At 44.5% G+C, this 14,785-nt stretch overlaps 1 protein-coding gene across 1 annotated transcript in view; it reads right to left on the reverse strand.

Moving 5' to 3' along the window:
- Window positions 1–8,554, reverse strand: part of LOC306938651 (gamma-aminobutyric acid type B receptor subunit 1-like) — a gene marked incomplete at its 3' end in the record, with an annotated part of 71,147 nt that extends 62,593 nt beyond the window's left edge. The window contains exon 1 of the mRNA XM_079522913.1: window positions 8,265–8,554. Within this exon, the coding sequence (XP_079379039.1) occupies window positions 8,265–8,298 (34 nt within the window). The 5' untranslated portion in view covers window positions 8,299–8,554. The remainder of the gene's footprint in view (window positions 1–8,264) is intronic.
- Window positions 8,555–14,785: the final 6,231 nt, after the last annotated feature.

A 14,785-nucleotide genomic window follows, 5' to 3' on the forward strand; every position in this document is an offset into this window, starting at 1 on the left:
CACACACACAACACACACACACACAGTGACAACACACACACACACACTCAGCACATTATTGCTAACAGAGGAGGGAGAGGGTGTCACCGGGTTAACTCCATCCCAGTCGCATATGACCCTTGGCAGACATTCATTTCTCAGATTACAACAGTCAGCAATCGCCTTTTCTCTCCAATTCATCCAATCAAGCTCTAGACTGATCACACTTCCATCTCACACGGGGCTCTAATCTTTCACAGGCAACAAACCTTATCTTTCATAATAGTGTTTACACCTTTTGCTAGCTGAAGCGGAGGATTATCAACAAAGAATGATTTCAAGTGCAGACACGTTTGGCGCAGTGAATGGAGGAGACTGACAGTAAATGAAAAGGAAATAATGCATTTTTTAGAAAGCCCCATATTAGCAAACTATTAGCCGTTTGACCGCCCGGATTAATTAATCTATCTATCGCACATTGCCAATGTTTTATCGCGCGCAACCCTTATTTTGAAGAGCCAAATATCCGTAACCGGATGTTACAATGACAAAATGCTACGTGTGGTGTCTTGACCGGTTGTTGTTCTCTCGGTCGGTGGTGAAAAGAAACCCGACCGCGAGTATCACATCGCCTCGGCCGTTGAAAAACCTTGTTTTCACCAGAAACGGCATGCATTGCGCCGATATGGAGATACGGGCCATTGAAAGCAGCACATAAGAGTGTAAGTGGATGCGCGCGCATCTTCAAAATGTCTTTGCACTGTTATGCTAACGATTCGATCGGATCAAAACATGGATTAAAGAATATAAACCCAGGAAAACGTAGTTCTGGCGGGCTGGCGGGCTGCACGACTACATTTAATCCTACGGTTACTACGGTTCTGGCGGACTCCGTGTTAGTAGTAGTTGAAAGTTGAAAAAAGTTGAACTATACAAAATGATGAACATTATGAACTTGAAAAGGTCAGAGGTCAGAACAGTTAGTTATTGCTAAAGGTACTCTCTGAGTCTGTCAGAAAAGCTCTTGGCGGCCTCATATAGTAGTTAAAACCAAGATGTTGAAAGACAGTTTTCTATATGTATACCAAACTATCGGGTACAAGCGATGTGGCGCGTTATTAAATAATATTCCATTTTCAATTATCCGATGCATACCAGGGTTAAAGTGATTAACCCATTTTGGGCGGGAACCCCTTTTGGTGTTTTAAGCATTATGTTATGCTTTAGCTGTTGAAAAATAGCAGATCTACAACCTATAGCCTATAGGTCTGCTATTTTTGAAAAATCGTGAAAATGTGGCGCAAATCTTTGAATATATATTCTTTCAGAGTGAACGTTTTCAACTCAAATCTTTGCTTCTGGGGGGGGTCCCTGAAACAACATATTTTCAGATGGGGGTCTGCGGCCAAATACAGATAATTCTGGGGGTCCTTGACATGAAAAAGGTTGAGTACCACTGACATAGAAACATAGGTTTTTCAGAAAACTTTTAGGATTTAGAAGACATTTTTTAAGAATCGTCTGTCTAAATTAAACAGATTTTACGAGGGATCCTGTGAAACCCCCTCAAGGACCCCTGCAGGGCCTCCCCCTCCCGGACCCCACCTTGAGAACCACTGACCTACCCCTCAAGGACCCCCGCAGGGCCTCCCCCTCCCGGACCCCACCTTGAGAACCACTGACCTACCCCTCAAGGACCCCCGCAGGGCCTCCCCCTCCCGGACCCCACCTTGAGAACCACTGACCTACCCCTCAAGGACCCCTGCAGGGCCTCCCCCTCCCGGACCCCACCTTGAGAACCACTGACTTACCCATCAAGGTCCCCCGCAGGGCCTCCCCCTCCCGGACCCCACCTTGAGAACCACTGACATACCCCTCAAGGACCCCTGCAGGGCCTCCCCCTCCCGGACCCCACCTTGAGAACCACTGACTTACCCCTCAAGGACCCCCGCAGGGCCTCCCCCTCCCGGACCCCACCTTGAGAACCACTGACCTACCCCTCAAGGACCCCTGCAGGGCCTCCCCCTCCCGGACCCCACCTTGAGAACTAGCCTGGCTAATAAGCCAGACTCAAATCACACTGTGTGGTATTTGAGTCTGGAGATGCTGTGTATGGATCTTGTTTCCTGGGGGGCGGGTTCAAACATTTTCTCTTTGACGCCCGCCCATATTGCATACCGTGTCCCGATTGGCCACACCAGTTCTCTGGTGTAGGAAATGGGCGTACAATTGAGCCTCTCCAGACCGTAATCCGCTGGCAGGCAATTATTTTTTACCAACGGCTGATTCGGTCTGGCTTATTAGCCAGGCTACTTGAGAACCACTGACTCAACTTGTAGAGGAGAACAGGCGTCTCTCCTCTGCTGGACCAACACATGTAAAAATGACCACCAATCACAGACGAGCTGATTGAGGTCCTCAATGCTCTTAAGTTGTGGGGGAACCGGTGTTTATCGTGCCAGGAGATCACAGTTTATCTCCAAAATACTAGAAAGCCCTCTGGAAGCGAAGCATGCACCAAGCAAGAGAGGGAAAAAATATATATTTCTCTCCGTGGTGGTGACGACTGTGATGAAGTCAGAAAGAACTCCATGCCAGACCAGGAATAGTCCCCTATCGTCACGTACATGAATAAACGCGAATGGAACCCACGTATACATTTTCACTGCAGTCGGTCAGTTATATTTCACATTTCATTACAAAGTTTATCTTGTTAATCTGGACAAAAAAAAAGAAGCTTTTCCCAGCTGGGGACTACATTTGCCACACTGTGAGAAGCACAGAAGCAGAGCCGTTCAGACAAAAGAATAAGGGATTTACTATGTAATACAGCCACATGGGCAGCACTCTATGAACCACCGAAATAGATCAAACACAACCACACCTTCTGTACTTGAAAAATCAGTGTGTGTGTGTGTGTGTGTGTGCGCGTGTGCGCGCGTGCGTGCGTGCGTGCGTGCGTGCGTGCGTGCGTGCGTGCGTGCGTGCGTGCGTCACAGGAAATGAAGAATGAAAACTAGAACAGACAATGAAATCACATGAAACCAGCGTCGTGCCATGTGTCACGCGTGTGACATTTATTTGTATATGCCATTGTCAGCAAACACAATTATGTGATTTTTTTGGGGGAAAATGGAATCACTTAGTGCATTTTATTGAGCAACGTTTGGGTCGTTCAGACCTTCCGTCAGGCATGACGAAACGCTGCTCAATAAAATGCTGAAGACAGGATTCCATTTTTTTTCTACTTCTCCAGTTCCAGTTATCCCATTTTGGGCAGGAACCCCTTTTGGTGTTTTAAGCATTACGTTATACTTTAGCTATTTTTTGAAAAATCGTGAAAATGCGGCACGAATATTTGAAAATTGAACATATATTCTTTCAGAAGACTTTTTTTTTAATTTCGACGTCGGGCCGCCTAAATGGGTTATCTGACGTCAGTTCCAGTTATCTGACGTTATCTGACAGTTCCAGTTGTCTGTCCTCCATAGGTTGAACATAAGGACGTTTTTCTTCTAATTATGTGAAAATACAAAATGAGAGGGAGAAAAAAAGGAGAAAAAAATTAGTGGCAGAGAATAAAGGACCATGCTGTGTGTAGAAAGGTACAGGGAGAGTCTGTATGAAAAGGGGGTAGAAAGAGGAAAAAGGTGGACCTATGACTAATCAATCAGCAAGTGCTTTTATGTTCAACAGCTGTGTTCCCCTTTTTTTTCCTGTGGTTTTTTTACAGTTGAAAACACCGTTTCCGTATAAATTATTATTTAGTCTATAGTCCCGTTCAGTTTGTATAGGCTGCTGAGGTGTAAATGGTGCATTTATATATATATATATATATATATAGTGCCTTTTATCCAAGGCACTTTTTACATTACATTCACCCACACATTCATACACCGATGGCGGCGGAAACCATGCAAGGCACCAACCAGCACATTGGGCGCAATTAGGGGTTCAGTGTCTTGCTCAAGGACACTTCGACACTAACTAAGGTGTAGTGGGAGTGGAGGAGACTCTTACACCATAGTCTTACACCTGTCTCAGTTTGTAATGCAGGCAGGGTGGGTAGCAGAGGGAGGGGAAGGGGAGCCCATTTATCTGCCCACCACCACAACACAATGCAGCGAAGACACTTCACGTCTGTCAAACAGACATCAGTTCAACATGATGGAGAAGACTATAGAACAGAATAGAATGTAGAAGACAGCTTGGCTACTGCTTGGCGTTAATGACCTGCATCAAACACATTACTCAGACTGGAACAACAGCTCGTTTTAAACTGTAATCACCTGGCTCTCAGTCACTACGTACATCGAGACGCAACCACAACACAGTTGTTCACAGTTCACGACAGCTTGCTTCACACACTGTCTCTCTCGGAGGATTGCAGTCAGCGTTTTCTTTTCAGACGCTGTCTTACAACCTCCAATAGTCAGCCATTAGGGCCTCCGTGGATGTGCATAATGTGCATTCAAAGAGTCCCATTCAATGGCACAGACAGAGCCTCCATTCTTTCCTGCCCACCTGCGTGTTAAATGCCAAATCAATGGTTGTTTCTAAACCGGCATTAATCTTTCACGGTTTCAATAAGTACAGATCTAAATATATAGTGCTCTGACTGTCAGCAAAGACATGGAGAAAGAACCATCCTTCATTAGTAGTCCAATTAGGGCCATTTTTCCCCTCATGGTAACCTCGCCCTGCAGGGGTCAGTACCACTGATGACCTGCAGGGGTCAGCACCACTGTTGTATACCTACCTTCACTGTGGAAGCGCAAATTAGCCCCATTTATTTGTAACACGTGCCAACCGTACCACACACACACACACACCCACACATGCAGACAGAAGACGCGCACGCACATGCACGCACGCACGCACGCACGCACGCACGCAGCCCCTGAGGAAGGAAAGTGCATGGAAAGTCTGTGTAAGCAGAAAATTGTTGTAATTGCTAGAACGTCCATACAGTGGCTACTAATGGACGTGACTGTTGTAGTAATTATGGTAAAAGGTGAACATGTCTGGCGCAGTGTCATGCTTGGAAAAGATGTTCGAAACCAATTATAAGATGCAACATATTTTGTGGACTGATATAGTGCCACAGGCTGTATTGGTGTAGCAACATGTCTCCGGTTTGTGGGTCCATTACTCCTTTAACAAAGCAGATATAAATTAATGATTAATGAAAGCACAGAATATCTTGTAAGTGAACTTCCTAAATGAGCAGTTTGGTCATAAATAAGTCAACCCTGCACTCACCACCTTTTATAGCAAAGACATCATCTTTGCTTTAAAAGCTGATGATTTTAGCTATTGAAAAATAGCAGATCTAGGTCTGCTATTTTTTTTAAATCGTGAAAACGATTTTTAACTCAAATATTTGCTTCGGGGGGGGGGGGGGGGGGGGGGGGGGGGTCCCTGGAACAACATATTTTCAGATGGAGGTCGGCGGCCAATTACAGATAATTCTGGGGCTCCTTGACCTGAAATAGTTTGAGATTGAGTTTGAGGTTTTTCAGAAAACTGTTAGGATTTAGAAGGCATTTGTAGAATTGTCCTGAAATAGTGGGTAGGGGATTGACACTTCAAGAAATGCTAAAATGTTGCATTTTACACAACTTTCTATCCTCTAGGCCTGGGTAACAATATTGTAATTGTCTTGTTCTGTCAAATGGCTCCGCTGAAGTTCCTAAGCATCTACAAATTGTATTAATACCAAAATGATTACACTCCAGAGCTTTTACTCAGTCATTATAGTGTTATTTCTTATTGCTGCCTCTAACTTTATTGTGCAGTCAAGTATTTTATGGAAGAAGAATCCTTCATGGGATCAAACAACTTGTTTAACCCATTTAGACCTGACTTCGAAATTAAAACAGTTTTCTGAAATACCTATGTTTCTGTATCAGTGCCAGTGGTGCTCAATATTTCATGTCAAGGACCCCCAGAATGATATGTAATTGGCCGCCGACCACATCTGAAAATATGTTGTTCCAGGAACCCCCCCAGAAGCAAAGATTTGAGTTAAAAACTTTCACTCTAAAAGAATATATATATATATATATATATATATATATATTCAATGATTTGAGGCACATTTTCACGATTTTTCAAAAATAGCAGACCTACAAGCTCGTAGCGCGCCACTCGGTGGCGCGCTATGAGCTTGTAGATCTGCTATTTTTCAATAGCTAAAACATAACATAATGCTAACACCAAAAGGGGTTCCCGCCCAAAATGGGTTAACAGGCCACGTATAATAATAGCTTTATTATCATGTCTTTGAACACAATGCTGAACACAAAGTGTGCTTTGTTTGTTGCCTCATGAATATCACACGATTTTATTTATCTTTGGGGGAGATTTCTTTACAGGTTCTGCAGGGCAAGTGTCTTCATTCAATGCCTCTCATTGAAGACATTGATGCTGCCTCTCAAAACCGTTTCTTTTGCTCACAAATGAGCCAAGTAGAAACTGACAGTTACTCAAGTGAATGTCAGCCACAGACACATACAGAAGTACACAGGAGTGATGGCCTAAGTGCCAACACAACCACATAATCAGCTTTTAACACAGACATCTCTCCCATGCACGCACGCACACACGCACACACGCGCACACACGCACACACACACACACCCACACACACACACCCCCCCGCATGGGCCCAGAGGCAAGGGGGGCATTACGACGCCATCAAGGCCCACCAAAATACATTTTGTTCGACTAAATCAACTGTAGATTAGATTTAGTTGACTAAAATCTTATGATATTTAGTCGACTAAAACTACACTAACACTAAAGCGTTATTCATAGTCTGGATTTTCGGTGGTGAGGTGACGTCACGTGACGTCACGGTGGTGAGGTGACGTCACATGATGTCACGGTGGTGAGGTGACGTCACATGACGTCACGAGCCGTGGTGAAGAGCAAACCACTGCCACCGCCCCAGCCCTTCTCTCTGTTTTTACTCACCACCGCTCAACGTTATTTCAGCTCCGGTGGTCACCTCACCACCGGAGCGGTGGTCACCTCACCACCGAAAATCCAGACTATGAATGAGCCTTAAGACATTCCAGGTGACTAAAATGTGACTAAAACTAAATGAAAACTATTCAAGAGACTATGACCAAAATCAAAATTTGCTGCCAAAAACAACCACTTTAGCACCATGGATAGCGACGTGCTGCTGAAACAGTCAGACGATGGAGTGACCTGCTGGAACCTCAAAGTTAGCCTGAAAGTCAGACAGCTACCCTATATACACTAAACACTACCCTATATACACTAAACACTACCCTATATACACTAAACACTATCCTATATACACTAAACACTACCCTATATACACTAAACACTACCCTATATACACTAAACACTATCCTATATACACTAAACACTACCCTATATACTAAACACTTCCTAGAACTTCAGGACGATATCATCGCCAAGGCCGCCAAAGAATCAATATTTTAAAAAGGGAAAAAAGAGAGAATTCAAAGACATATTGGCTAATTAAATCCAAGTGCAAATACAAAAAAAACACTATAGGTTCATCCTCCTGACAACACAAAGAAACAACAAAATGAATAAAAAATGATATTCTGTGAGAAAGATGAAACATGTGTTAATGGCAAATTAACTGTGTGTGGGAGACATTAAACGAGGGAGTCAATGCACCACTACGAGAAAGCAACTGCACGCGTTCAAGTTATACTGAGATGAGATGACAGCTGGCAAAGATGATCTCAAAAGCCTTGATCGATAAACCCAGCGTGTATACTGTAGGCTCGACACACTGTGTGTGTGTGTGTGTGTGTGTGTGTGTGTGTGTGTGTGTGTGTGTGTGTGTGTAAATGCCATGTGCGTGTGTATACGCGCACGGCCGTCCAATCCATGAGCAAATAGCAAGGGGTTGTGCCAGTAGGCTACTGTTGAAACACTTGGATGCTGAGCGGGTGGATAAACTAAACAAATTTACACATCTGAACTGTGCAATACAAACTATACATTCGTCTGTCTGATATCTAAGAAATGTTTTAGGAAACTAAATAAGCTGTCAAATGATTAATACTAGCTGTATTTGTAAAACATGTTCAGAAATCACATATAATGTGCTATATATGTGCAGTTTTGTAGTCGATTTTAAAGAAAGAAAACTCTCACACACACATTTATATATTGCATAAACAATACCAAAATAAAGCAGTTTTAAACGAGGGTTCATTCAAAAATATTGTATAGTAAGCAAATATTGCTACCTGGAATCATAGTATACTCACACATACTAGTAGGTGCAGGTCGCTCTATTGCCATGTTCCCATCGACTCGAAGAGGGAGGAAATTAACAGCAAATTGTCGACAGCTGTGCCACAGTGCCAGTGTGTGTGTGTGCAAAAAAAAGTGAGCTTTATGCAGACAATTTCCCAAGAAAGACAGACTTAAGCCTCAAGATCATTACACGCCCGTTTCGTATCCCCAAAAATGTTAATCCTGAGCAGCAGTGCTGTATATTAACGCGAGTGTATAGTACAAGTAAAAGAACGGAACACACGTATACTACTAACACGCATGTACACACACACACATGCGACGTTACACAGCGCGCCTCATCTTTCCCTCCCTTCCTTCCTTCTTGTCTTTCCTAACGCTGTCCCTCTCACTCCCTCACTCACTCACTCACTCACTCACTCACTCACGACGTCATTGGGCGAGAGAGATGCAGCCTCCACTCTCTCTCTCTCTCATCTGCAGTACTAGGATACAGTCAGTCAGGCAGTGGCCATACGGTCCCACTCCATGAGGACGCTAGCTATACTAGAGGTACTTTATACCGTTGAAATGTATCTGTAAAGGCAGAAGACGTGTTGTTTTTGGCAGCGAATTTTGATTTTTTTATAGTCTCTCTTCAATAGTTTTCATTTAGTTTCAGTCACATTTTCAGTCAAGTCTAGTAGTTTTAGTCGACTAAATATCGTAAGGTTTTTATTTTAGTCGACTAAATCCACAGTTGATTTAGTCGACTAAAATGTGTTTTGGCAGGTCTTGACTCCGTTGCAATGACTGTTTTTACACTTGCTGAAGATAGCCGATCTACAAGCTCACAACGCGTCACAGCGTGACGCGTTGTGAGCTTGTAGATCTGATATTTTCAGCATGCAACCAAGTGTAAAATGACTTATTCTGGATCTCTTGTCCACTAGTCCCTTCCTAACATGTTAGTCTAGTTTTTATTTGTTGACGAAATAGTCAGTATATTTAGTCATCATAGCATCATAGCTTTCATGTAGTTTCCATTTAGTTTTCGTCAGTGAAAAAAGGTATAGTCGTCGAACATTTTTCGTCTTAGTTTTTCGTCGACGAAACAGCGGTAAAATTGGAGTATGAATCGGCCCATAGTCTGGATTTTCAGTGGTGAGGTGACCACCGAACTACAACATGACGTCACGAGCCGCGGTGAAGAGCAAACCACCGCCACCGCTCAAGCCCTTCTCTCTGTTTTTACTCACCACCGCTCAACGTTATTTCAGCTCCGGTGGTCAGCTCACCACCGGAACGGTGGTCACCTCACCACCGAAAATCCAGACTATGAATAGGCCTTTAAGGCAGCCCCCACCACCACCACCACCCCAAAGAGCATAGTTCACCATCAAAGGGTCCAGTGGTCCACATTCAATTCAAGCTAAAATGTTGTCTCTCAAGTAGAAAACACAGTAGCCTCCTAGACAATATTTGCAAAATTCAAGTTACATTTGATTCTCCCAACATATAATTATATGGAAGTGACAGCAAGATAAACACTGCAGTTCTGATCTGTTGCAACTTGCAAGTCAAGTAAAATAAAAAAAAGTATTTTAATTTTTTTTATCCCACAATTTTGCAACCCATTTTTTTTCCACTCAATTATCTAATGTTGGCCTGGGCCATGGCTCAGTGGTCCAGGCACCGCGGGTTCGATCGCGACGGCCTTTACTGCATGTCTTCCCCCCATCTCTCTCCCCCATTTCCTGTCAGCCTACTGTCTGTCCCTCCATAAAATATATAAAATAAAGGCAAAAGCCACAAAAAAGTATCTAATGTAACCCTTGGCGCTACACTTCCTCTGCCAACCTGGGGGGGGCAGCGGGCTGACCTCATGCTTCCTTCTATGCATGAGGAGTCCAAGCTGCTTCTTTTCACCTGACAGGGCGGAGTTTCCCCGGCTGGACGTAGTGCGCGGAAGGAACACGTTATTCCGACCAGTTCCTTTCCCCTCCATCAGGTGCCCCCGGCTGGCCAGGGGGAGGTAGTTTAGAGACCAGGATTACTGCATGTTTTTGTGAGGGTGCGTACCCTAGGGGACACGGGGAGAACATGTGAGGGTGCCTACCCTAGGGGACACGGGGAGAACATGTGAGGGTACCTATACCCTAGGGGACACGGGAAGAACATGTGAGGGTACCTACCCTAGGGGACACGGGGAGAACATGTGAGGGTACCTACCCTAGGGGACACGGGGAGAACATGTAAGGGTACCTACCCTAGGGGGACACGGGGAGAACATGCAACCTCCACACAGAAAGGCCCTTTTGCAAACCACGCCTCGGGTATGGGCACCGATGACGCGGAGGAGGGAGCGCGCCCCCAGCGCCAACAGCGTCCCCAGTGGGAATCGAACCCAGAACCTTCTGGCTGTGACTAATTACGTCACCATCGACAGCCAGTTATAACCCGACATTGAAACATAACTTCATTACGTCACCATCAACGTATATATATACTGAATATATACCTCCGAGCATACACGTGCACGTATCACGACCACAGTATTTGCACGCTCTGCTTGCGCAAGTAATCACACCCGTGTGAACTGAGGGGCGCTCTTATCATCGTACATCATCATGGCGTAACGTGTCGATTTGCTCAGACACATATGACGTAAATTCTCCATTCATTGTCAAAGGGAATTTAATGTTTGTGCAAGACGAAGATCTATACACTAATAGCTGAATATTCAAAAAGGCATCAGGTAAATGAAAATCACACCTGTGTGAAATGAGGGGCGCTCTTGTCATCGTACATCAATTTATGTTAGCGGACATTTGACATTGCTACATTAAGTACATAAGGTGGTCCCTTATTGGCCAAGCGCTCCCACCAACATGTGATTGGTTAGCCGATTTGCTCATTTACATATATGACGTCATTTCTCCGTTCATTGTCAATGGCAAATATTGAGATGGGCGGGGACAGGATTTTGCGGACATTTGACCGGAATTCCCCTTTCATTGTCAATGGCAAATCTTGAGACGTGTTTAATTTATAGCTGTTTATAGAAGGAAAATCAGCGCGGCCCTTAAACATCACACCCGTGTGAAGTGAGGGGCGCTCTCATCATTATACATCATCATACATCATCTCACAAACAACTGGATTGATGTGATTGGTTAGCAGATTTGCTCGTCTACATATGACATAAATTCTCCCTTCATTGTCAATGGCATTTAATGTTTGTGTTGCCACAACTTTACGTCATATTTGAGGCACATATTATGACCTAATGTCTCCTTTCATTGTCAATGGCATGGAGAGGTGAGCTGGGACAAAATCTGTATATAGGAGGGGGAAAGGTGCACATTAAACATTGTTGAAACATTTCTCAAGGTTCAATTTAAAAGGCCTGAGGAAAAAGGTGTTTTTTGAGTGGTGTAAACCACTCCTACGACTGGCTTTGTTAGTTTACGTGTCTGTCTGTCTGTCTGTTCGTACCAAAAAATGAGCATGGTTGCTATGGTCACCCAGTTCACACGGGTGTGATTTCATTACGTCAGACATTACGTCAGACCACAGCTGATCAGTCTATATAAGACCTTACACCACTCAGTTCACACGGGTGTGTTTTTTTTGTTTAGTTTTGCTTGATCGCAGGTATCTTCATTGCTTTTTTGTTGGATTATAGCCACATTTAATAGTAGCCAAAAATGCCTTTTATTGGTTTTTGAAGGGACAGACAGTAGGCTGACAGGAAAGGGAGAGAGATGGGGGAAGACATGCAGTAAAGGCCGTGTCGGGCTCGGGAGTCGAACCCGCGGCACACTGCGACTGGATTACCAGTCGGGTGCCCAGACGGTTACGCCACCGCCTGGGCCCCAAAAATGCTTTTAAGACAATTTCATGAGCACATACATTCTCAGTAAGCGCAGCTGTATCAAAGGCATACATGACATAGAACTAGCCTATCTTTTTAAGAAAAAAAGAAAAAAATACACACGCACGCACGCACACACACACACACACACACACACACACACACACCGTGGCGTGTGTGTATTATAGATATAATATATCCCTTGTGCATCGCACTCAAGGAAAAACAAGTACCCTATGGGGGAGGACAAGCGCGGGTAGAGTGGGGGAAATTAGAGCGCTCATTGGTTGATGGAAACACAGATGGAGCTCTCACATCCCAGATAAATAGTGCAGACCTCCTCCCAGCCTGGCTGATGGCTAACAGCGACTGACCAATCAACTACCTCTGTCTCAACCCCTATAGTCTCTTTGCAGTTGTCAGTTTGATAAATGCAGCCTTTGTGCGAGTATAATAAAGTTATTCTGGTGCCAGGCTCGCATGTTGTAGCTCCTGTGGCGCTATTATAACCCATTTTGGACTGAGGTCGATTAAAAAAAAAGGCTTCTAAATCCTAAATCTTTTCTGAAAAACCATGTTTCTATGTCAGTGGTACTCAACCTTTTTCATGTCAAGGACCCCCAGAATTATCTTTATTGGGCCACGGACCCCCCATCTCAAAATATGTTGTTCCAGGGATGCCTCAGAAGCCAATATTTTAGTTAAAAATGTTCGCTCTGAAATATATATTCAAAGATTTGCGCCACATTTTCACGACTTTTCAAAAATAGCAGACCTACAAGCTCGTAGCGCGCCACTCGGTGGCGCGCTACGAGCTTGTAGATCTGCTATTTTTCAATAGCTAAAGCATAACATAATGCTAACACCAAAAGGGGTTCCCGCCCAAAATGGGATAAAGCAGAACATGGCCCAGCACTGCAGGATTCCACATTGTCACTGCTGTGCTTCGGATGATGTACCTTATACCTTGTTTGTTTCGGGTATCTCTGCAGTACATATAAGGCGAAAGCGTCTAAGGCACAACACCTACTGGTAACACAGGCAGAGGGATGAGTCATGTACGTGAGAAAGGACTGATTTTCATTTCTCTTGCATCATGCATAAACATGCATACGTGTGTGTGTGTGTGTGTGTGTGTGTGTGTGTGTGTGTGTGTGTGTGTGTGTGTGTGTGTGTGTGTGTGTGTGTGCGTGCGTGCGTGCATGTGTGCGTGCGTGCGTGTGAGAGAGAAATATGATCCAGGTGAGAGGACTGAGGTGGACTGATTTTCATTTCTCTTGCATCATGCATAAACATGCATAAACATGCATACGTGTGTGTGTGTGTGTGTGTGTGTGTGTGTGTGTGTGTGTGTGCGTGCGTGCGTGCGTGCGTGCGTGCGTGCGTGCGTGCGTGCGTGCGTGCGTGCGAGTCAGAAATATGATCCAGGTGAGAGAACTGAGGTGTTCATTCACGGTTCCAGTTCAGCCTAAAAAAAAAAATGCTGTTTTTCCCACACTCATTTTCATGTCTCTCATGCATCATTCATGAATACTGAATACAGTACACGCATGTATGGCATGTGTGTGTATGAAACCTTTTCCACTTGGCAGTCTGCACTGCAGTAACATATATTATTAAAGCGATGATCGTACAGAATCACCAGCGTTTGATGACGGACGGGTGTTGTCACCTTATTTAGACACAAATTGTTGCCACCTTATTTAGACACAAATTGTTGTCACCTTATTTAGACACAAATTGTTGCCACCTTATTTAGACACAAATTGTTGCCACCTTATTTAGACACAAATTGTTGCCACCTTATTTAGACACAAATTGTTGTCACCTTATTTAGACACAAATTGTTGCCACCTTATTTAGACACTTGCATCATTAATGTGGGATCACTCCTAAAAAGCGACGTAGTCACCCGGCGGTGTTTGATGGGAACAGATCCTGACAGAGTACCTGCCACTCCCCCGCAAATTAACACTTGGAATTCAGTCACGAATGAAGCCCTTCTATCACTTGTCACCTGTCACCTCCCTTCCACCAAAAAACGTCACATTTCTGCAGTGTATATATACCACTGCAACACATCTGTGGTGTTTCTTTGTCTGAAGGGCTCTTATATAGCCCCACTCTGACTGCAGTGCATGGGAGACGAACAGACGATCCATTCCAGTTTCAGCTTGCCAAAGGCGGTCTGTGAATGATGCAGATTCCCGTGGTGAACCAGAAGACCTGTGGGTTTTTCATGTCTCCAGACATCGCACGGCATCACAGCTGCCGTCTTCCGCACATCTCTGGCTGTACCGTGCGTGCGTGGGAGGAGAGGATATGTAAGCTTGCCTGCCTGCCACACTGCCTGTCCCACAAGACCCTGAATCACTTGAATCACACAGATATATTGCCACTTTCATAAATACTAGACCTGTTATAGGTGCCCGTCAGCCACCGGCCTACTTGAGAGTGATGCAACTTGGGAACCTAATAATACCCGTTGTCAACTTGTCATGCAATGGCACCCGTTTTAACTGTCTGTCTGTGTCCCACATGGAGATCTCTGTATCTGACTGGTTAAGTAATCAATTGTCAGGTGTGGGGTTGCCATGGCAATCAATTGGCTGAGGCGCTACATACTAATTCCTACACGGGTTGTGTTTATAAACACGCCCCCGGGCAAGTTAAGTT

Source organism: Electrona antarctica (genome assembly GCF_951216825.1).
Source record: "Electrona antarctica genome assembly, chromosome: 15".
NCBI lineage: Eukaryota > Metazoa > Chordata > Actinopteri > Myctophiformes > Myctophidae > Electrona > Electrona antarctica.